This window comes from Enhydra lutris, unplaced genomic scaffold, assembly GCF_002288905.1.
Source record: "Enhydra lutris kenyoni isolate GAN:26980312 unplaced genomic scaffold, ASM228890v2 scaffoldscaffold31, whole genome shotgun sequence".
NCBI lineage: Eukaryota > Metazoa > Chordata > Mammalia > Carnivora > Mustelidae > Enhydra > Enhydra lutris.
In genome coordinates this window covers 7157729-7182666 of record NW_019154115.1, presented here as the reverse complement: position 1 = coordinate 7182666, position 24938 = coordinate 7157729, and the positions used below count along the sequence as shown (strand labels likewise).

The 24938-nt window shown below is 42.8% G+C and overlaps 1 protein-coding gene across 1 annotated transcript in view; it reads right to left on the bottom strand.

The window, feature by feature from the left end:
* The window catches only part of LOC111153240 (thrombospondin type 1 domain containing 4), a 199085-nt gene extending 174434 nt beyond the window's left edge, over positions 1-24651 (bottom strand). The window contains exon 1 of the mRNA XM_022512144.1: positions 24580-24651. Within this exon, the coding sequence (XP_022367852.1) occupies positions 24580-24651 (72 nt within the window). The remainder of the gene's footprint in view (positions 1-24579) is intronic.
* Positions 24652-24938: the final 287 nt, after the last annotated feature.

Below are 24938 nucleotides of genomic sequence, written 5' to 3'. Positions count from 1 at the left end.
CAGCGTCCCCTCCTGGAATCTTGTAACAAATTCTGAGCCCCTAGCATATGCCAAGCAGCAGTAACCAGAAGTCACATTTCCTGTGTTCAGGAGGCTCAGAATCCCCACCCAAAAACTGTCCCTAGAAACTCCCAAGTCTGTTGTCCCCCCCTATAGATGTCGCAGTGAGTTTCCCCAAAGTGCATATCCCCTGAGTTCAGGCCTCAACATGTAGCCCTAGTGGCCTCCCAAAGTCTTTGGGATGAACTCTTTTGGGACATCAAAAGCTTCTTAGGATGTGTCCCCTGCGGGCCTTTCCAGCTGCCGCCTCCTTCATGCCCTCACAGGATTCTAAACTCAGGCCACAACAAAGCCCCAGCCTGAGCCCAGCCCTGCGGGGCTCCCTTTCTTGGTACTGTTTGCCTTTCCTGGAATGACCTCTCCCTTCCTCCTCTGAACCATCCTTCCTTCAACCGTGTCACTTCGTCCTTCAAGAAGTAGCTCGAGAGTGAGCTTCTCCTGGAGGGCTTTCTCCCTAAGAAGCCACCCCTAAGAAGACTTTCCAGACCTAGAAAACAATCAAGAGTTACTGAACATGACTTTAGTATTAGAGGGTTCAGCAAGCCCTTTCGGACTCAGTTGTGCCCCAAGGGGACGGCTCCTAATATCAGGTATCACAGTAGAAATGTGCTAAACGCCCAGTGCCAATGTGCCCTCCCCCTTTCCCTGGAGGCAAGGCGGTGGCTTTTCTTTCTTTATCCCTGGACCTAGCCCGGTGCCAGGCATGAGCTGTTAGCGGCAACTGCCATCAGCTACTACCGTAAAGGTGGGCTGGTCGTAAAAGGGTGGAAACCATCTCCAAGCCCAGCACAAAGGAAATGTTTACAATAACTCTTTGCCCATCAACTATATATTATGCAGCTATTAACAGTCAGGGTTTTGAAGCCTACTTGATGATTCAGGAATATTGCTCACTATTGAACATTGTTATTATCCCCCAACTGGAAATCCATATAATTGGCAAGAATTGAGGATAAATAACTACAGGCAAACATACTTGTGCAAATCCAGAACAGTAACAGCAAGAAATGTGCTGCGGTGGGGTTTTATTGTTTTTTTCTACATTTCTCTCTGCAATCTCTCTGTCTCTTTCTGTTTCTCTCTATCTCTGTCCATCTCTCAACAATGGGCACAAATTGCTGTCATAATAAAAGACAAACATTTTAGGAGGGAGAGCAATTTAGAGCTGGCAGAGACAAGAAGCAAACGAAAAAAAAAATTTTTTTTTGAAGATGCCGGAAAGAAGAGAAGGGAATTCACAGAGAAATTGGCAAGGCAGGCCCTAAATTGCCAACTTAGCTCGTGGGATAAGCCGTCTGTGGCCAGTCCCAGGGCTGGAACTTCCATCATCATGGGGAAAGACAGACAGCCACACAGAGGTGCTGTACACAGAGCACAGAAGTTCCACACGTGGGGACAAAAGCTTGTTTGTGGGCTAATGATGAAACTTCCTACAGATTTTAACATGACCTTTACAACTAAAATTCTAGGGTGGGCTTTGAGACTCATTTGGAGACTCTGTCTCCTACAGGGCTCAGAGGAGAATCCTGTTCATGATATGTACTCAAGTGCATTCTAGGGGCTAAATATAGGCATTTTCAGAAAAGCACAGCAGACATCTGGGGATTTGGTGAGGCGAGCTTGCCTTAACACAATGGGAACATGGAAATCACATTTTGAAATATAAGCTCAGGGATCTCTTTTTTCCATTAAATGAGAAATTTCTTGGGACTTGCTAAACATTTCTGTTTTATTCAATACAGAAACGTTTAGGCAAAGGGGTGCCAGAAACAAACCTGGAACCTAAAGCTTTGGACAGGGTTGATTTATTTGGGCAAGGGAAACTAACACACAACATTCCCCCCCTCTCCCCCAGGGAAGCCCTCCACGGAGACACGGCTAACTTGGAAGAATCCAAGATGTGTACATGGGATCTCTGGGCTCAGAAGAGGCGTACGAGGGGAGGGGAGGGAAAAGAGAGTTCTTCACCAGGTCCGGATCAAACTTTAGGCACTTTCCACACTTTGAGTCTTCCTCAGAAAATCCATGGAAGATGAACTCTCCATCAGTAACAACAGAACACAGCTAATACTGTGGAAACATCCATAGAACACCGTGGGCTCCAGGGGAGTTCTGTCTTTCCTCAGCCTGAAGACGCAGCCCGCGAGGCCTGGCCCCAAGCAGGCGGGGGACAGCAGGGAAGGGTAAATGACCCACAGAGAGGCAGCCAAGCTACCACAGAGCAACTGCTAATGCGAAAATGACTAGAACACTCTGGAGTGTAGTCTGGGAAACCGCCTGGAGCCACAGAAACCCAGCGATGAACAGGCTGTCGCAGCTGGAATGAATCTTCCCAGACAAGTCATCAGCCTCCTGATTTTCCAGCGGGCGACACTGCAGCCCGGAGGGAACAGAGGAGGCTTGCCCAACACCACACCGCCGGTCAATGGCAGGCGGACGCACAATTACCTCAGGGAATCCAGCCTGACATCCTAGTGGCCAGTATCCATATTCCCATCGCCAGGGCTTTGCCCCTAGATCATGGAGTCATGGAGAAGGCTCCTCTGAAAAATCTGAATTTACAGTCCAGACCTGCCCATTACTAGCGATCTGACCCTGCTCTCCTCATGGAAAAATAATGTCTTTCTGACCAATATCTCACAGAGTTATTGGGACTAGTTGAGTAAGAAGACACATGGAAAGGCCTTTGACAAACCATCAATTTTAGTTTTATGAATAGAAGCAGCTGTGTCTCACGCATGGGGCGCGTGTGCGGTGGCTACGCTGGTGAGGGTCGTGCTGGGCATGGACGTACCCGCTGATGTTTGCTGTTATTACTCTCATTAAAAACAGCAATAACCTTCATTCTCTCGGACATAAAAACAACCATTACCAAGAATATTGAAACAAATCACTTGGGTGTTGAGTCATATTCAGCAAATTGGTATTACCTGTAAAGTAGCTAATATACAGAATATTATAGTGCAAAACCCTTGTGGTATACCTAGAGAATTAGTGTCACGCTTAGAAAAAATACCTGCTTTTTATGCTATTAAAGTTACCAAATGCTCTTGTTTTATTTAAGGCAGGGCATCTTTTGGTAAAACTGTCACCAAAATTTCCTTCCTTCCTTCCTTCCTCTTTTTCTTTCTCCCTCCCTCCATTCTTCCCTCCCTCCCTCCCTCCCTCTTTTCTTTCTTTTTCTCTTTCTCTCACCCTCTTTCTTTCTTTCTTCCTTCCTTTCTTTCTTTTTCTTTCTCTTTCTCTCTCCCCCCTCCCTCCCTCCCTTCCTTTCTTGTTTAATTGAAGTATAATTGACACATAATATTATATTAATTTCAGGCATACAACATAGTGATTCAACAATTACAAACTTTAAAATCATGGAAAGTATAAAATTACAAAATGCTCATCATAGGTATATTTACTATCTGTCACCAAAGAAAGTTAGTGTAATATTATTGACTACATCTCCTATACTATATTTTTCATCCCCGCGACTTATTTATTTTATAACTGGAAGTTTGTCCTTAGTCTCCTTCGCCCCTTTTTGCGTGGTATCGTTGTCTGCGTGAATAGTCGCCCCGACTTTCTGAGTTCGAGGCCTAGCATCTTTTCTCCTCTTTGTATATATTCTATCCAAACACTTCACTTAGTACCTCATCCCAAATGAATTAGCTTTGCTTTTTTTTAACTTATGAATCATATATTTGATTGTGCTTCCTTCTTTGCTTTGGCTTCTGTGAAGCTCAGAGTAAAATTTCTGACCCAGACTCAGTAGGACATAATGGCCTGGATTTTAGACACTAGATTTATTCCTCCTATTTTTCTAATCCCAAGTTTTCCCGTTGGTCCATTTTCTTCCCTTACTTGTTGTCTTGTATATTATGACATTCACTAAACCTTTTAAGGTTATTTAAAATTTTTTTTAGAATGAAGGAGTCATGAATAAATAACTTTCCAGAGATGCACAGTTAATATTTTTGATTATTGTAACAAACAAGACAGCCTAGGATTCCTTCCTCCCTCCCCTCTCCCCAGGCACTGCTCCCCTCCCTCCTCTGCCCCCTCCCCTCCCTTCCTCCTTCCCTTCCTCCCTCCCTCCCTTCCTTCCTTTCATCCTTCCTCCCTCCCTCCCTCTCTTCCTTCCCTCACTCCCTCCTTTGTACTGTAGCATCTGTCTTAACATTTTCCTTGAAACAGGAAACCAAACAGCAAAGAAATACTTAGTGTGGGTCTCACTCACAACCATGAATATCAGAGGACAGAATCTTCATTTCTTCAGGGCTTCTGACCAGCAAAGAAAACAACCAAAATCTTAGATTCTTGAGTAGCAGGCCACATTTTACCTTGGATACTTCTAGCAAAACATCTATTTTTAGAAAACAAGACATTTGGGGGAATGTCATGATTAAAGAATGTTCAGATGAAAGGAAATGCTTTTTTATCTTCTCCTCACTTAAAATACATGCTTGTTGAAGAAAATCTGTCATATATTGTACAGAGAAGCCATGAAAATACGAATCAACAAAAATCATGCATAAAAAATATTTTAGATATCAGTCTAAAAAAAGAGGTAGTTATAGCTATTAAAAGTTCTGGATGATGCTTCTGTTATACCTGCCTTCATTTATTTTTCTATTTTTCCATGGTAGGAACAGGGTCCCATATCTTGACTCAGCAAGACTTTGAATCATGGGCTCCAATTTGGCCATTGCAGACCTCTCGTCACATCACTCGTGTGATGCGGGAAGCTCCAATTTTAGAGCATGTTGAGGAACATACGCACTTTCCTTTGTTTCCAGTTCACTGGTGACTCCTGACAAACTTGCCGCCTGAGCAAGAACTCTGTGGTTTCCCATGCAGTCGGCACCTTCGTGTGGAGACCAGGAAGCTCTGACAAAAAATCTTATTTAGGTAAAACAGCCTGGCAGGTGCTTACGAGCAGTCCCAGGTTTGTCTTTTTTTTTTTTTAATTGGATAACCAGTTTTTGTATTTATTTGTATCCAACTTATACCAGAACAGAAACTCAAGGCGGAGGGACTTTTAAAGGCATCCGGAAATACGATAAGAATAAATATATGAAAAAGCCAAGGCAGAAACAAAATGGCTAAGAGAAGGGAAATAAAAGCATGAGGTTGGTACAGAGATTGTATTCCTGGAAGGTCTTATCCAATAGCTAAATGGAGGCTATAAATTGGTTCTGAGCAACCAAATGGCCAAGACTGAGAAGCAGGCATGATGGGCCATCAAAATCACTGTTTATAAGTCCAGCTCACACACACAAACACACATGCACGCACACAGGCACACATGCTCGCACACATGTGCACACCATGTGGCCTGGCTTTCCACCTTTCTGACTGCTGATGGAGAGTCTTCCTGGGGACTACAGCTGAGTCTACCTGTGCCCTTCTGCACAGTTTGCTTCTCCAAAGGCAGTGTGCTGGGAACACCTGTGACTTCCTGGATGCTTTGTTCTTGTCAGAACAAGCTGGAAGAGCTAGAGAGGTAAGGCTGCAGAAGCGGCCCTCAGTTGATGATGCCAAGGAGGGTGAGGGCACCAGCTTCCTCGATCCCCTGTTGGATAATTCTGAGTTACGTGCTACACTAACTGGCAGAGGTCATTGTATCACTATCAATGTATTCTCATTGGCTCCGTAAAACACCTGGACTGGGTGCCTCTCATCCCTGTCCCACTTTCCCTCTCACCTACTGGGGTTCCTAAGACCATCTGCCAAATGGACCACCTGCACTCAGGTGTTTGGCTCAGGGTCTGTATCTGGGGGACCCAAACCAAGGCAGGGTCACAATGGGGTCTAGTGAAATGCAGCCAACTTAATGATAATGTCATGTGTTGCCTCCTCTAAGGAGGCAATATAGCCAAGGGCAGTCCTTCATAGTCAATGTCAATGGCCACCCACTTAAGGCTCCCGGGGAGATCTGCTTGACAGAACTCACTTCCAGCATTGCTGTTCGAGGCTGAGCCAATAACTCTACTCACAGCTTTCTGATCTCTCACAAGAGAGGGGTGGCCCATGGGTCCCCTCCATTTCTAAGATTCCTTGACATAAAATATGCTACATCTACCTAACTTTAAGTTTTTAGGGAGAAAAAAAAAAATCACAGTGCTCCCTGCTGAAGGGTTTTTCAGAGACTCCCACTGTGTTCTGTAGAAGCCCGCAGACTTGGAAAGTAGGAGGGGCCCTGGAAGAGAGAAGAGGCCGTGTGTAGAACAGCTATCACACGTCTCTGTGAGATGACCAAGGAGTAGGAAGGGCACGGGGATGGAAGGAGCAACGACAAAGTGGGGCCCTCTAGGGAAGAGGACAATTTCTAAACCAAGAGAGGAAACAGCAGGGCCTTCTGGAGGCAAAGCAAGTCAGTTATAACCCATGAAGTTTGGCTGCAGGTAGGAAGGAATTATGGGGCAAAATGGTCTGAGAGATCAGGTCTGTATTAGAGAAACTCAGTGTGCCGGGGAACAAAGAGACATCCCCATGGTAGCCTTTAACAAGTTATGCTCTGCATGTTACTAACCTGTCCAGCCCTGCTTTCTCATCCAAAAATGGAATAATAATCCCTACCACAGAGGATTTTGCTGGGATTAAATGAGAAGGCCCAACACCTGAGCACAAAGTAGATGCTCAGTAAATAGGGATGTCACAATCTGTTGACACATCCAGAATTAAGGAAATACATGAACATCTCCGACGACAAGCCTCTCAACATTTAAAAAGCGGGTATTTTTAGTTGTAGCTATTTCAAAACTTGTTTGCATTTTTATTTGATTAAGTCCCATAAAGAGAAAACACACAACATTCAAACCACGCACTGTTCCAGAATAACAAAGCCTTAAGGGTCCATGTCTTTGCTCTTGAATTTCAGCAAAAACAATTCTAACATAAAACTAAATGAAATGCTTTGCTCATGACTGGTAAGTATTGGCTGTGGCCTTATCAAGTTATGCCTCTCTCTGGACCTCAGATTTCCCATAACTAACAGCATGGGGCATGGGGCCAGATGCACTTGAGGAAGCTGTTCACGTCTTTGGTCTGTTTGAATTCTAGGACCCCCAGAGAAAGCAAAGAGCGGACTTCTTTATGTGGCTACAGAGTTACTTCCGTCTGTCATCATCACACTTGTGTCCTGAGCACCTCAGAGGCCAGCTTAGAGCATCTAAACCTTAATGAGTCCTTTGCTTCTCTTCCCCTGTCAATAAATTACAGGGCGATGTTTTTCCTCTTGTTACCATTCCCTGTAATTTATGTCCTATGGTCTCAGAGGTTCATTTAGGGCCCAGGAAAATCTGCCTGTTCTGTTCTCAGATTCAATGTTGGTTGGTAAAGAAAGTTACAAGAGCGTCCCTGGAGCTGAGACCAGAGACATAAAGTCTCTCCCGTCAGTTCCAACGCATCCTTTAAGGCTCAGCTCAGACTCTGCTGTGGCTGTGAACCTCTGGCCTATTAACGTTTCTTACTTCTCTAAGTCATTTCAACTAACAGGCTCTTAGTACTCCATGTAATTAAGGCCTTATTCTATACTTTGCTAGGTTCTAATTGCCTGCATCATATAATTGAGCAATGGTTTGCATGGGGGGACTCTATTCACTGGCGAGCAGCCTGGTGTAACATGGGCTCTGGCATCAGACAGAAGGGGGTCCGAATCCTGGTTCTGTGATTAGAACCATGTGACCTAGGCCATAGAACGTGGGCACATCTTGCCATGCCACGTATAATGGACATCTGTGATTTTTACCTGCCAAGTACTCCTTTTTCTGGAAACAACCAAGCTGATACCACTGTGTGATTCAGGCAGGCTGAAACAAATAACTCCGTTCCCAGGGAAGGGAAGGGCCTAGGACTTGGACAGGCTAATCAGGCATTTATATCCCCTTGGCTACAGTGATTGGCTCAGGAATGAGCACGTGACCTGGCCCAGCCCGATGAGAATTAGCACTAGGAATTTACTGGAATTACAGTCACAGCCCTTTGATTCAAGATTCTAAAATCCAAAAAGCTTCAAAACCTAAGGCTTTGGGGCACCTGGGTGGCTCAATCAGTTAAGCATCTGCCTTCAGCTCAGATCATGAACCCAGGGTCCTGGGATGGAGTGCTGTATGGGGCTCCCTGCTCAGCAAGGAGCTTACTTCTCCCTCTGCCTGCCATTTTCTCTGCTTGTGCTCTCTCTCTCAAATAAATAAATAAACAAAATATTTTTTCAAAAAAAAAAAGGAAAAAAAAAACCCAAAAACCTAAGACTTTTTTTTTTTTGGTCAGTTCAGGATTCAAATTTATTTGGTAACAAAACATGACTTAACTGATGTGATACTATTAATAATAGTCTTTAATTAATCGCACTTAGTATGACTATTTAATATGACTACTCAAAACTGTTTGCTCTGGATATATGTACGTATTTGATGAGAACCCTACTTGGGGTGTTACATAATACACAATGTATGTATCATATTATCCTTCTAATATCAAAACAAATGACCACATTCTGAAACACATCTGGGCACAGTTACACAGTTACAAGTTACAAGTAACTTGTACTTGTAACTTGCCTTTGCACATACTGTTCCCTCTGCCTGGAAAGTTCAGCACCCCTCCCCTCGTCTTCCTCAATGGATGGATTCTTCATTATTTATGCCCCAACCTAAATGTCCTCTCCTCTGTGAAGCATTCCCTGACTCTCTTCAGCATAATCAGCCAATTCTTCACCTGGGTTCCAACGGTGCTCGATCCACACACATTACACTATAGAAGTGTCCACACTGCATTAAGGTCCTCTCTCTGTGTGCTTTTGTCCCCCCACCCCTCCAGTGGGCTCCTGGGAGCAGGGACCAATCTTTGCCTCCTCAGTTTTGGATACAATGCCCACCGTAAGCCTAGGGGCAGTGGGGCATCTCACCTCTACAGCTTCCCAAAGAGAGGGGAACGTGGGCAGAAATGTCATACGATTGCTGAAAGTCCATTAATCTAGTTCTAGAAGTTTCGACACAGAAGTTTCAGTTCCCATCAATTTTGTGATGCTGCAAACCCCTAGTTTCCATCAATAGAGAAAAGTAAAATAAAGAAAAACTCACTTTAGAGTCGGCGGACCGGCACGTTAACCAGCACAAGGGACAGAGAGGGCTACCCGCCGCCCCCATCAGTAACAAGGCGGGGCTGATGGAACCTGCAAGTCAAGCTACACCTCTGGGGAAAGGTGCAAGGCTCCAGGACACATTTGCTGTGTGGGATGAAGAGTTTGCCCTCCAACTGGATCCATTTACAGGAGAGGAGCAATGACCAGGAAGAAGGAGCCCCTGGCTGGAGAGGAAGCATGTATCTTTCTTTGTGTCTGGACAAAGCCGTCCCTATTGAGGCTACTGACAGCTATACTCTGAAACATGGAAATCAGAGGCCATGTAAGTACTTATTTTAACCCAGTAAAAATATGTGGACTTGTGTGTGTGTGTGTGTGTGTGTGTGTGTGTGTGTGTCTTTCTACTTCACTGTGCTTTCTTTCCCAGAAATAAAAGCCAAAGTAATTAAGCATTATTTGGCTTAACCATTATGGTGTGTATCCGGCTTTAAGCCTTGGCTTAGAATTCTGTTAATCATCAACAAGCTTCATGATGAGAGGGCTCCCTTCATCCAAAAATCCCAAGTGCTTATTCATAGTTCTTAGATGTTTTCAGTGGCATTTGGGATTTTGCTTCCCTTTGAATCGGTTTTCCAGAGCATTTAGAGGACCCAGTTCCAAAGGAGCTGCTGCCAGAGGTCTTCACCACCTGTGCCTCATGGGGATGTTTCCCAGAGTGGTTTTGCTAATGGGTCGCCCGGCAAGACTCTGCTGCACGCCTTATCTCTGAAGGGTGTCCTCATCGGTCTTGACACAGCTTTTCTGCTCCAGTCTGATATGAAGGCTCAATAGATATGTGCCACACACACACACCTGGGGCTCAGTGCCAAGCTCCATGGGACAAAGAAGGTTGTAGGAATGGTTTCCCTGCCTCTGGGTGCTGATGGGCACACTGGGAGACCAGATGTTCATGGAGGAAACTCAGATGAGAGCAAGTGAGATTGAACCGGATCCGAGGCTTGATGTGATAGAATGTGCCAGAGCAGATGGGGCTCCAGAACCAGAGATGGAGTGCAAGGGTGTCCTGGAAGAGGAGGGATTGAAATGGGCAGTGAGGGGGAGGTGCGATGAAACGGAGGCGGCCCCACATCCAGGCTCTGCTCTTCTGCTCCATTTCCAGAGGCAAAAATGCTAGAGGGTGAGGTCAGGATCTTCGTCCGGTTGGCTCCCTCACTGATCCACGCCAACCACTTAGAACAGTGCCCAGCACACAGTAGGCTCTCTGAGAATGAAGAGTTGATGAATGCAGTGGAGGCCTGGGGTCCCCCCTTCTATCCCTCTGTCCCCACCACCTCGCAACAGACTCAGATGGTTGATATATAAATCTAACCATCACTACGGGGTCAGCATACTTGGGGAACAAACTGTATACAGCCGAGGTCTCTTACAAATAGCTTTGAACACATTCAACATATCTGGTTTAACTGTTGCTGCCATAAAGACTGAAAGCCACAACCACTGTCTTTCAAGTTACCCCCATGCCTTCCCTCGCCCAAGCTCCCAGATGTGACAAGGAGGCCCCGCGTGCTTCTGTTGCTTCTAGAACATTTGCCCTCCAGCTCTGGGCTGAGCCACTGTGTGGTCTTGGGCATGCCACATAACCTCTAAAAGATTCATTTTCTCTCTATGTGAAATTAGTGGGTTGGACTACATTATCTCTAAGCTTCCTTCCCAAACAGTGATTCAAGAGACTGGAATTCGGTATGCAACACCACTCTTTGGCTCTCGGGGAAGACAGACTGTTTTTTATTCGAGCCCCAGATCCACCCTTCTGCAGAGAAAACCACAGTGACCTCCCGGCCCCCTTCTTCACCAGCCGGGAAGGTGTGGCCAAGTCGTTCCAGTTTTAAGGTATTCTGTGTTTGCAGCTTCTCCCTTTGCAACCGCCCATCCCCATCTTCCCACTGTAAAGCACCCTAGATCTTTTCTTCTCCTTTCTCTTCCCCTTGGCTCTTGACTCCTTTAAGATTTGGTTAAAGAATCTAGGGCCACATTTTGGATCCTCGACTGTCAACCTCCCCTCTGTAGGACCACCTGCTTCTCTTCATTCTCGCGTGTGCTCCCCTAACTCCATTTTTGTCCCCTCTCATCCCCTCCCTTTATGTTTTGCTTGAGTGTGACAAGTACCTCCTCACGCCTCATACCATTCCTCTGGCCTTCTCCACTAGGCTTGAAAGATGAGATGTTTTTATGACAAGGATGGGGGCCATGCGTTGAGTACCTACTGTGCACCAAGAACTTTCTGAAAATTACCTCCTCGATCTTTACAAAAACTCTATGTTGACATATTCCTCAACATTTTAAAGATGAAAAAATGAGGGCACCTGGGTGGCTCAGTCAAGTAAGTCTCTGTCGTGATCTCAGGGTCCTAGGATGGAGCCCTGCATCAGGCTCCCTGCTCAGCGGGAAGTCTGCTTCTCCCTCTGCCCCTCCCCCTGCTTGTACTCTCTCTCTATCAAATAAATAAATAAAATCTTTTTTTTTTTTTTAAAGATGAAAAAGTGATGCTTAGAGAAGTCAGCTTGCCCAAGTGAGTACACATGGGACCAGAGATTCAAGCTCAGGCCTGTGTGTCTCCAAGCCCCAGCATGGGTCTTCTCGTACTCTGCTAAAGACATTAACCCTGTTCAGGGGTTTGTGATATGTATTTGTAGTTTAGTGGTCACTCTTAGATTCAGAGAATTTTTAAAGTTGGAACATATTTAAGAAATCATTTAGTTTTAGTGACTTCTAATAGAACCTAAGAAATACAAGAACATACCCACACAGAAGGAAGGAATGATACAATTATATGGAAGAATGCATGCCTATTATATACATCTATAATAAAAATGTAAGTATATCTTTACAAGCTTCCATGGAACAGTTACAAAAATTGGTATATTTGGCTACAAAGAAAACCTCGAGCCTTTTTCTAAGGCTGAAACTGTCTTCTGTACAATATATCCCCGAGCTGCATCACACATACTTGATGTTCTAGCCAAAAGAAAAACAAAATAATTTGCCGCGGTCTAAATATGCCCCTATCTTTCCCAGCTGGAAACAGTTCTTTACTCATACTGTGTCTGAGACTTGAGATGGCTTCCTCCACTATCTGTCAATGGAACTCCTAAACGTTTGTCAGTCCCATCTTGAATGTTATTTTCTCCACATGGCTGTTCCTGATCTTCCCAAATAGGGTGTGGTGTGATTATTAGAGTAATGTGTAACTTAGCTTTAACTAACCTACTTGTTGGGGTCCACTTTAAGAGGGCAGATGTGGGGTGACAGGTCTCACCTCTTCATACCACAGCACTTAGCACAAACCTTATACATATGATAGCACTCACTATACAGTTTTTGGTTTATTTGAGAGTTGTGTGTTTTGCCTTGGTGCGAAGTAGAAATTTTTAAAAAATGGTAGATGAGCAGATTTTAGCGCTTTCTAATATAAAGCATTTGGTCTTCTACATCAATTACTCCTTATGTCCCTTAAATACGCCTGGGTTGAAATTTTAGCATTCTTTCTGTCAGTTCATATTAACTTTCCAAGCTAAAGTAAATAAATTTATGAACATGCTGAATCGGGAAACATGGGGGTTTTTTTCCTAAGTAAAGAAATATTTTTAAAGGAGAAGTGCCTAATTGAGTATGCATGTCAACAACACAGTGCAAGAAAATAGGGAAAGAAAACACCCTCGATAGCATTCATTTTGAGACTAAATAGATTTTTCCATTTATTTTGTGACTTTCCAGTAAAGCACCCAATAATTCCTTGCAAGCAAATTTTCTCAAAAAGTGTCAAATAAAATTTTGTTTCAGCCTCTCATGACCTGCCAAGCACAATTAATCACTTTTCTCTAATGTAGCTGAGCTGCTTAAAAGTATTAGCTACACAGAAGGAAAGGAAAGTTAAAGGAAGGTGCTAAAGTTATCCTTTGTATTTGGACAAATCTAAACAGTTCTGCAAAGCATTTTGTTGATGTTATTTATTAAATATTCCTCATATGCCATCAAGATGAATATTATTATCATCCCCATCTTATAGATAAGGAAATAGAAGTCTAGAAAGGTTATCTGCCCAACAGACATATGTTAGGAGAAAAAGGAAAAGGAAGGAAAGAAGAAAGGACAAAAATGTGTCTTACAAAGGATAAAGATGGCAGACTGAGCAGAAACATTTGTTTTTCTCTTTCTTTTCCAAAATGCCATTCCAATGGCAGAAAAGATCCACATGTTACAACAACTATAAAACAAGAAAGCATACAATCAGCAGATAAATTTTTTGAGGAATTTCTGGATATTAGAAATTATGTTGGCAAGAGACCATTGCAGAAGAAATCACCAATGCAGACTATCGCAGAGATGGAGAAAATTCTAGACTCTGAAACCACAGGTACAATGAGCAGGCATCGCCATCAAGTCGGAGTGGTCATTATGTCAAGGACAGGACTGCTGAAGAACAGATGGTCATGCCCCGTCTCCCCCAGAGGCCAAGAGAGCAGTTGGTGGGAGATTTAACATGTCTGTCTGAACCACCAAAAGATGAAGCAGGCAAATGTCAGGCAAAGATATAAAAGACTCAGACAATGCAATCTATAGCCTTGATATAACAGCTACAAAAAAAGTCCCTGTACCCAGTGACTAGGAATGAACCTTTTTCTCCAGCTCATTTGGAATGTTGACAAAGACGGTCCATATACTGGGCCATAATGTAAGTTTCAATAAATTTCAAAAACTCAACCTCACAGATACCACATTCCCTGACTGGAGTGCGATCAAGTTAGAAACGAACTTGGGCCATACTTCTGAAGATGTAATTAAATAAAGCATGAGTCTGAGAAAATATTGTAATGACAATTTTTTAAACTACTTAAGGCCAAATAATAAGATATCTCAAAATATAAGGGATGCAAGAGAAGTGGTATTTCAAGAAAAAGTTACCATCTTTAATGTCCATATTTGAACAGATTAAAGGCTGAAAATCAATGAGCTATACATAAATTTACACAAAGTTAAAAAAAGTTAGAGAAAAAAACAAAAGGATGAGATGAATCCATCCAAAGAAAGTAGAAGGAAAAAGGAAAGCAGAACCAAATGGGATAGAAAGCAAAGCTTCAAAGCAGAGGATCGACAAAGCCAAAAGTTGGCTTTTCATAAAGACTAATAAAGCTGACAGACTGCTGGTGAGAATGGCCAATAAAATGGAATGGGGAGAGAACAAAGGATGTCTGGAGCAGCTCTAGACACATCTCTAGGTGCTACAGACAGTGGAAAGATCATCAGAGATTTACTATTAATCTATTTAATAAAAACAGAAATATATCAAAACCAAGTGGATCTATCTCTGGAATGCAAGGGTAGTTTAACATTATATACTCTATCTCTGAACTTTATCACACTGACCGAGTATAGATCGAAAAACCATATGTTCCTCTCAGTAGACAGAGATAATGCATTGCATAAAATTCAATACCTATTCATGATTAAGAAATAAATTGCTCAGCAGACCATTAACAGAAGAGGGTTTATCAGTGTGATAAAATGTATCAGCACTTGCAGCTAACTTCATTGTTTTTCAGCTAACTTCATTTTTCTTGTAGAAAGCATTTTTTTAATTTAAATTCAATTTAAGCTAGCTTCCTTTTTAATGGCAACGTGGTAGAAGCATTCCCTTTAAATTAGGAACAAAATAACACTGCCTCTGAAAGTCCTCCCCAGAGCAATAAGAATTGTTTTTTTTTAAAGGTATTAAGAATTGGAAAAAGGGAAAATTCGAAATGGTCATTATTCACAGGTTATATGATTATGTGCTTAGAAATCATAAAAGTTCCTACAGATAATTGAAATTAATGATGATTGAAATTCACAATTAAACAAATTATTTGGACATAAGATCATTTGTGTTTCTAAGCATTAGCAAAACAAAAAATCTAAAGACATAAACAAATCTTAAAAAAAAAAACAAATCTGGAAAACAGATTGGCGTTTCCTCAAAAAGTTAAAAATAGAGCTGCACTACTAGGTATTTACGTAAAAGATACAAATGTGGTGATCTGAAGGGGCACCTGCACCCCCATGTCTATAGCAGCAATGCCCAAAAGAGCCAAACTATGGAAAGAACCTAGATATCCATCAACAGAAGACTGGATAAAGAAGATGTGATTTTATATATATATGATGGAATATTACTCAGCCTTCAAAAAGACAAAGTCTTGCTATCTGCAATGATGTGGATGGAATTAGAGGCATCGTGTTAAGTGAAAGAAGTCACTCAGAGAAAGACAAATACCATATGATTTCACTCCTGTGTGTAATTTAAGAAACAAAACAGAGAATCATAGGGGAAGGGGAGGAAAAATAAAGTAAGATGAAATCAGAGAGGAAGACAAACTATTAGAGACCCTTAACTATAGGAAACAAACTGAGGGTTGCAGGAGGGGAGGGCAGTGAGTGGATGGGGTAACTGGGTGATGGGCGCTAAGGAGGGCATGTGTTGTAATGAACACTGGGTGTTATACACAACTCACGAATCCCCGAACTCTTTCTCTGAAACTAATAATATGTTAATTAATTGAATTTTACTAAAATTTAATAAAAATAAACAATTTACCATAGAAGATGATAACAATATAGCTAGGAATACATCTAAAATTAAAGACATGCAAGAACTTTATGTAGAAAATTGTACAATTTCACTGAAGAACTTCAAAGAAAACCTAAGTAAATGTAAAGCTTATAGTATATTCATGGACAGAATGGCTCAATATTGGAATGTTAGTGCTCTCATATTGCTTTATAGATTCAATACAATTCTGATAAAAATTCCTAAAGGATTTTTTCAAGGGAAATTGACAAGTTCTAATTTCACAAAGAAGGGCAAATGTCTAAAAACAGCTAACACACTCCCAAAGAGTAAGTAGAGAGATTTCAACAAATGGTCTTACAACAATTGATTACCAGTATATGGAAGAAATGAAGTTAGGTCCATTATTCACATTATTCACACATTATTCATACCCCAAAAAAATCAGTTCTAAGTGTATCAGAGACATAAATGTGAAAGACAAAACTTCGATAATTTTATAAATGAATATAGAATGACACCTCTATAAGCTTGGGGTCGATAATTTCTTAAGGAAGATAAAGTTCACATCAAGTAACTTAAATTCAAACACACTAAACCTGAGGACTTCTGCTTATCAATAGATGCTACAAAATTTTAAATTCGAGGCACAAACTGGAAACTATTACATGGAATAACAAACAAAGGCGTCATATTCAAAACATACAAAGAACTAAGTCAGTAGTGAAAAAGTGAAGAACCACATCTAAAATCCGGAAATAGATACAAACAGGTATCTCAGGGGAGAAGAAACATGGATAGCCAGCACATATGTCAATATCACAGGACAGCAATAGCGGTTAATCAGAGAAATGTCAACTAACACACACTAATAACATATTACGCTGACAAAAATTAATCTGTCTGGTGATGTCAAATATTAACAAGGAGACAGATAATTGAGAACACTTAAACATTGCTAGTGAAGGTGAAACCTGATAACCAGTTTAGAAATCAATGTAACATTATCTTGTGGAATTAAACAAACACCTACTCTATGACCCACTAATTCAATACTTCTAGGTATACACCCTAAAGGAACAGACATGGTCCAAACGGCTCACAGCAGCATTGTTTATAACAGAAAACAAGCCAGCCTAGAAAGAACTCAGATAGCTATCAACAGGAGAAAAGACAATTTATCACAGAGAATGCTTACAGCGGTAAAAATGAATGAATGTTATATGCGTCCTTGTGTTGAATGAAAAATCAAGTTGAATAAAGGAACACAAGATACCATGTTTATATAACTCAAACCAAAATAAAATAAACAATATAGTCTTAGAGAAATATATGTATATATGAATAATAAAATCATTTTTAAAAAAGGCAAGGAAATGACAACCATCTTCTCTCTGGGAGAGAAGAGAGGAGGATGGGCCTGGTTACTAGTATATAGTATTGGGTATATTTTATGTCTTTAGTTAGGTGGTAAGTCCATAGGTGTTTGTTTTATTATTTTGTTTCATAACTTGCTTATAGTATACATATATTTTCCTATAGATATTAAATATTACACTTTTTTTAGAAATAGAAGAGAAAGTAAAATACATACTCAAAAACCACCTCTTCACAAAAGGGCGGACTTTATGACTGAGTTCAACAGACCTTCAAGAAAAGGCTAATTCCTCTGTTATTTAAACTGTTTCAAAACACACTAAAGATGAGAAACTTTTGAATTTATTTTATAAACTAGAAAAACCTTTGTCTAGCACAATAAAGGAGAGCCATGAACAACAGAACTCATTTACAAAAACCCCAAATTCAAAAGAAAATATTCACAAATCAGATCTAATAGTGAATTTAATGAATAAATCACCATGACTAAGATAGTTCCTAAAAGGCAAAGAGAGTCCAACATTAAGACCAGACGGAGAAGCAGACTCTCCGTGGAGCTGGGAGCCCGATGCGGGACTCAATTCCGGGACTCCGGGATCATGACCTGAGCCGAAGGCAGTCGTCCAACCAACTGAGCCACCCAGACGTCCCGAGAGTCCAACATTAAGAAATGTACTAATATAATTCACTGTTTTAAATTTATTTTTAAAAAATAAATAATTTTTTTTAAGATTTTATTTATTTATTTGTCAGAGAGAGAGAGGGAGAGAGAGCGAGCACAGGCAGACAGAATGGCAGGCAGAGGCAGAGGGAGAAGCAGGCTCCCTGACAAGCAAGGAGCCCCATGTGGGACTCGATCCCAGGGCGCTGGGATCATGACCTGAGCCGAAGGCAGCTGCTTAACCAACTGAGCCACCCAGGCGTCCCTAAATAAATTTTTTTTTAATTCAATTAGCCAAGATATAGTACATCATTGATTTTGATATAAAGTTCAAATGATTCATCAGTCAGTTTAACTTACCTTTTAAGTAGATTAAAGGAGGATACCCCATCAGCACTTTGTGAAGGCAAACAACATTTGCCCAAATTGAACAATATTCCTGATAAAAACTTAGAAAGGACATTGTCCCTGGATAAAATTGATCTACCTTAAATATCTGGCAGGCATCACATTTACTGATGACAGAGTAGAAGCTTTCCCATTTATGCCTGAAAGATGAGAATGTTCAATTTCATTGCTCTGATTTAACACCATGTACTGGAAGTCCTAGCAATTGCAAGAAGACAAGAAGTAGAAACAAGTACCAGGTATCAGAAAAGAAGCAGCAGAATTGGCATCATTTGCAAGTTGTAGGCCTATACACACATAGAGGCATAGACATGTAGGCATATTCTCCCACGCATACATAGGCATATACATGCGTATGTGTGTAGTCATATATATACATGCATGTGCATGCATACACACACATGTGTGTGGGCACAGACTCATGCATATGTAGGCATATGTGTACACATACATACACATGTGTGTAGGCATATACACACATGTGCCTGTAGGCATATACTCATATGCATATGTAGGCATATACTCCACGTGTGTGGGCATATACACATGTGTGTAGGCATATATACAAATGTGCATGTGGTCATATACACACATGCATATGTAGACATAGACACACATGCGTGTGTAGGCATATAAGTGCATACACTCATAGACACACATGCACGTTTGCACACACCTTTGTGCTTTAAACTGTTTAGGAATAGTTCCAGAAGAACAAATGCCAAATTGTTAATGATGGTTTCATCCAGGGAGGGAGGAAGGATTGGGAAGGGAGTGGGGGAGAAGGGAGTGGGGAGGAAGAGGAGCCTATAACTTTTCATTCTTTCCATTTCTTGAATTTGTTTCTATAACAACAATAGCTTTCTTAATTTAGGAGAAAAACAATTCAAAATGCCGAAAGTCATATGGCTGAACATGGTAGACCCAAGACTCAAACTCAGGTCTTGCATGGTCAAGTTAGTTCCACATAGTTGGTTTTTCATTCTAGATATCAGAAAGCAAAAGAAAGTTTGAGCCACTGAGCACTGTGCACAGACATCAGTCATTAGGGTCACTGCGTGCATCCTTCATTTGAATTTGCCATAAATAAACTAAACAGACTAAAGTCTATTAGTAAAAAAAAAAAAAAACTAAACTAAATAGACTAAAATCAGGGCTAGCTTAAGGCTACCACTGCTTACAAAGCAACTCTCCATTGATTAATTTATTTTAATCCTTAAACAGCAATTTCAATAACGTCCAACCATGAAAATGTCCCGCAGTAGTAACCTAAATGGCATGTCATAAATGATAAAATTAATCTTAAGACTGCAGATATGTAATTTCTGCAACTTTCAAAAGCACAGCGAAAAAATTACAATCCTAGGGGACCAGGGACAAACCTTCTCCTGCCACATCCCCTCACAACGTATGCCTCTGTAATCTGAACCAAGCATTGTTTCCAGAACATGTCATGTTCTTTCTTATTTCTGGGGCTCTGTAGATGTTTTCCCTCTGCCTGGAATGTCCTCCCTCCCTCTTTTTCCACTTAAAATGCCTACCCATCTGTGAAGAAAAGAGTTAACACAGCAGACCTGAGTGCTCGCCTTTAAAAAAAAAACCTGCTAACGAGGTTGACCACTGACTGGCGTCTGGGAATGGGTTTGGGGAGGGCCCCCACAGTCCCAGGGCTGGTAAAAGTGGCTCACTATGCCTATGCTGTACTAACGATAGGTTTTTGCTGAACACCCTACTTACTTTCTGGAAATCTGTACTGCTGGTACACGACAGGCAGAGGGTGCCTATGTGGCCAGCCCCCTATAAAAACTATAGGCACTGAGTCTCTGACAAGCATCCCGGGTTGATAACATTTCACACGTGTTGTCACAACTCATCGCTAGGGGAATCAAGTGTGCCCTGCATGACTCCACTGGGAGAGGACCTGTGGAATGCTGCTTGGTTCCCCCCAGACTTCACCCAGGCACCTTGCTCTGTAGCCTTTTGCTGTTACAAATCACAGCTGGGAGTGCAATTACACGCAGAGGATCACTGAACCTGGGAATTGTCTTGAAGACCCCGGACACACAGACCTTCAAGTCTCAGTTCAAATATGAAGTTGTTTGTGGAGTTTCTGTTCACATCATAGGCGAATTTCATTGCTTCTTTGCCCTCCGCCTCTGCTCTCGCAATTAAAGAGAATTTCATATTGCATGATCATTAACTGTTTGCACTCAGTGCCCTTTTTCGAATGGAAGCTCATCAAAGACAAAAGACCTTCTCTCTTTCACCTTCCCTTCCTGAGCACCTAGCTCGCACACCCAGGCAGCAGGTGCAACAGTAACCACAGTAATCGCTAGTAAGTTTCACTCTGCCTAAGACACAAGCTAATGGCTCTACACACACCATCACTTTCCAGTCTTCCAACCACCTCTTAAAGCAGCTACTGTTACTGCCCTCCTTGTAAACATAAAACACAGACAGGTTACATATACAGATTATATGCACTAAGTTATTTTTTATTAGATTATGTATTTTATTATTATTTTTTTTTTTACCAGCTAAGTACATGCTTACTGTACACAATTGAAAGGTACACAGGTGCATGGTGCAATGGAAATCTCTCAGGTGCCCTCCACCCCCAGCCACCCCATCTCCTCCCCTTTTCTGTATATCCTCCCAGAGAGGGGATGACAAATATGTTCATCCATTTTACACAAAGAGTAGCATTTTATACGGGGTGCCTGGGTGGCTCAGTGGGTTAAAGCCTCTGCCTTCAGCTCAGGTCGTGATCCCAGGGTCCTGGGATCAAGCCCCGCATCAGGCTCTCTGCACAGCGGGAGCCTGCTTCCCCCTCTCTCTCTGCCTGCCTCTCTGCCTACTTGTGATCTGTCTGTCAAATAAATAAATAAAATCTTTAAAAAAAAAAAAGAGTAGCATTTTATACATGTCATGCTGCAATTTGCTCTTCTCACTTCACAACATATCCTGGTGGTCATTTCCTACCCATACGTGCAGAACCACGTCATTCTTTCTGAACACCTGCCTAGTGCCCCCGATCAAGGGACATTTGGGTTTTTGCAACAACCTAATTCTGAAAAATGGTTCAGAGAGCATTTTGCACATTTGGAGTAGATTTACACAATAAAGTATTAGAAATGGAGAAGTTGGGTCAAAGAGCTATTTCTTCTTCATTTTTAATGTCAAAAAAAATTGATCTTTTAAAAAAGTTTTTACTTACACTCCAGTTAGTTAACAGTGCCGTGTTAGTTTCTCGTGTACGAGACAGTGAGTCCACACCTTCCTATGACACCTGGTGCTTTTCTCAACTAAAATGGAGATATTATTCACATAACCACAAAATTTGCTTTTTAAAAAGGCACAGTTCGGTGCTTTTTTAGACACTCACAAGATTGGGACCACAATCTGTACCCTTTACATTGATTTTTAATTTTAATTTTGAATTTTGATAGGTTTGCCAAATTGCTTCATCAAAATGAACATAAACATCTTTTCGACCCACTTCTACTGTTTTGATTTCCAAGTTGCCTCTCCCTCCCCCTCCTCACACATAACAGCGTCTCATTGGTCTTCTCTGAGGACTTAAGTCCAAATTCAGAAGAGAAAAATGCACACTTCCACTCCCCCACACCCTCCGGCAGCGTCCAGCAAACAAACCGGATCCCGGCGTGTTTCGCACGCTGGCAAGTGCACTAGAAGTCCAGCTTGCCTTTACATTCTCCAGGGGGATGTGTACAATCTCCACAAGTTAACACTGCTGCTCTCCTAATGTTGACAAGGCCAAAGGCTTTCTAGTGACCTCAGTGTTCTTACCAGGTCATGAGAACCAAATGCTCCTGCAACCGGAAAATCAAGGAAGGAACAGTCCTTCCCTGTGTTTGTTTTCAAACCCACGTGCCCACACCACACCAGGCTGTTTGTCCTTGGTTCACAGTTACTGGGGCCAACAGTGCCAGCAACAGGACGCCAAACAAGGCTTGCTTGGAATAACACCCCCTCCTCCCACCACCTGCCCACCACTGCCTATCTGCAAAGACTTCACACCCTAGAAAACGGACTCCGAGCTTCTACCCAGAGTTCGCTGCCTCGCTTCCAGCCCCATGCTGAGCCCCCGGCAGCTAAGCGACACAAGGTGTACAGCCCTCTCTTCCCCTTTTTCCTTGCCCCCCCCCCCCCCCGTGTGTTTTTATGAACATCCAAAGGGAAGATAATTAAAACCTGCAAGAAAACCGGCTGGCAGCGAAAAAGAAAATCTTGGTGACTTGGGGACGACGCCACATGTTTATGGGTGAGTCTTGTAAGTAACAGGGCTATAAAAACAGAGGTTCTTATAAATACATGCCACATTCTTCAAAGCTCTATATAAACAACGTTCTTTTTAAACAGGGAAGGGGAGCTACTGGCATACTCATGTTCCTTCCTCATCACTTCATTTCCAGCAAGGGGAAAAGAATCATAATTGTACAGTTTCCTAGGAGCACGGTAGTTAACGGAGCCGAGGCTCTGTAAGTGACACGTGCACGGGTGTGAGCACACGTGCACGTGTGCTCCGAAGCAGGAACACAGAAACGAGGACCAGGCACATGAGTGTCTGTGTTTAGCGTGGCAGAGCAGAACAAAGGGGCAGGAGGGCAGGCATTGTGTCACCTCTGATTGGGTTTTCTGGCTATTAAGCCCTTGCACTTGAACGCCAAAGACAGAAGTTGTGCCTTCCTCTCCCAAGCTGGGTGAGCCAGTGGAATCCCCTTTCATTTTTCGCCTGCTTTGCGGACTGTAAAGAGAAACAGGACTGCCCGCCTCTCTGCATGTGACACAGGCTTGAGGCACACACATTCCAGAGTGGCCTTCCCCAGGAGCCAGCTGTGTGCAGGTAACTGCAGCCTGCCCTTAGCCTTGCTGTTAATAAGAGTAATTGGCACACCACTGAGGGGCTGCTGGGGCGCTCTGATTTGCTCTGCACGGGGGTCTCCCCATACCATATGCGCAGGCAGCGGTGATAGAAATATTTTCCATATGAGCTCTCCTCGCACATGCTTAAGTGCTCCAGGCTGAGTTAGGTCGGCCCATTTGTCATTTACTCTGCAAAGTAAAAAATCGACAGGGAAGTTGCAAACCCCGGCTACAACTAGAGGGCAATGGTCTGCTTTCAGCTTTCCAGCATCACAAACCCATTCAGTTCCTCCATCTCCCATTCAAGCCCTCCACCGACCCCCATCCCACTCTGCCCCCCTTTAGCCCAGGCCCACAGAGTATCTGCAGAGCAGAGGACACGGGTAACTAATAGGCGAAAAGCCTGAAACAAATGACCCGTTGCTGCACGCCTCTGAGCCACATGTCTATTTTGAACGCACGGCGAGCCCCGCAGCCTGGCGTTGGGAGTGCTCTTGCTTCCACTCACAGAGGAGGGAAAAGTCATTACATGCTGCTTTTTCTTGCCTGCTCCATCCTGACAGTGCTAACAAAAGGGAAAGCTGTGATGTGGCCCCTAGCCTTTTTAGGAGATAGACTTTTCACTTGGCTTTTCGAGAGGAAGATGGATTCCGGAAAGAGACTGTCCTTCCATTCATTGCTCGCACATCAGTCTTTGAGATCTTTCATCAGAATAAAGAGTAAAAGGAGCAAATGAGGCAAACGGTTGCAGCCTTATTTGCAGGTGCGGGTGGATACCCCTATGTGCTTCCCGCTCCAGGCCACATGGCCCCCCCTTCCAATCTCTTTGCTGCATCAAGACCTGGCTGCCAGAGCATCTATGATGTTCAGAAATGTATCCAGCAAACATGAGCTAAACCCATAAGAATAAATCATCCTCGCCTCCTTGCCTTAGTAGCTCTGGGCATATTCTAGCCCTGTCATGTATCACTAGCCCACTGCAAACCTATGATCCAAAGTTAAACACAGATTTTTTTCCAGGCACATCAAAGCAAAAAGGAGGAAAATGTGATGCAAAAGCAGTAAAGAAAAGCATTTCCTTTAGCATGCATATCCTCTCTCCAACACTGGAGAAAAATTCTCAAAAGGTAACAGTCCCTGTCGGGGGACGCCTGGGTGGCTCAGTTGGTTAAACAGTCCCTGTCGGAATCTGACGTGCACATTTTTTTTTTCCTGCAGCGGCAAAAAGAGAAATGTGCACGCTCCAGGCATCTGTCACCGAGGCCATGCCAATCGCCCAGGGTGGGAACTGTTTAGACAACCTCAGAATGAGATTTTAGAAATGACGGGATTCTTCAAGAAGAAAAGTCTTTCTGTAAGAAAAGGCAAAGCAAGCCTGAAAGCGCAATATAAAGCATTACTCTTTGCACACCATAAAAACCCCGTTTCCTGATCCCTCTTGGTAGATAGAAAAGGAAATATAGTGCTGACAAAAATACAACTTCTGACAAGATATTTTATTTGGCTTACCTCTCCCCCAGGTCTTGCTAACACTGCTGTTTGAACGTGGAGCAATGTTAATATCAGGTAGCTGACAAACATTATTACCCAAAGTTAGAACTACCCTAGAGGAGAACTCCGTCTGCCAAGTGCTAACAGCTAGCAGATGCACTTGTGTCTCGGGATTCCAGCCCTGGAGTTCCGCTAGGCACCGCGCTGCTTCCCTCTGCTCTCCCTCACTGTACTACCCGGAGCTCCGAGCTCAGCCTCTGCTCTGGAGAAAACTGGTAAGCTGATCTCTTCATGTAATAACTTCTCCCGGCTGGGGGAGGGGACAGGAGCCAGCTGGGAGCTGGGGGGCTGCCTTGAACAGAAAGCAGAAAGGGGAG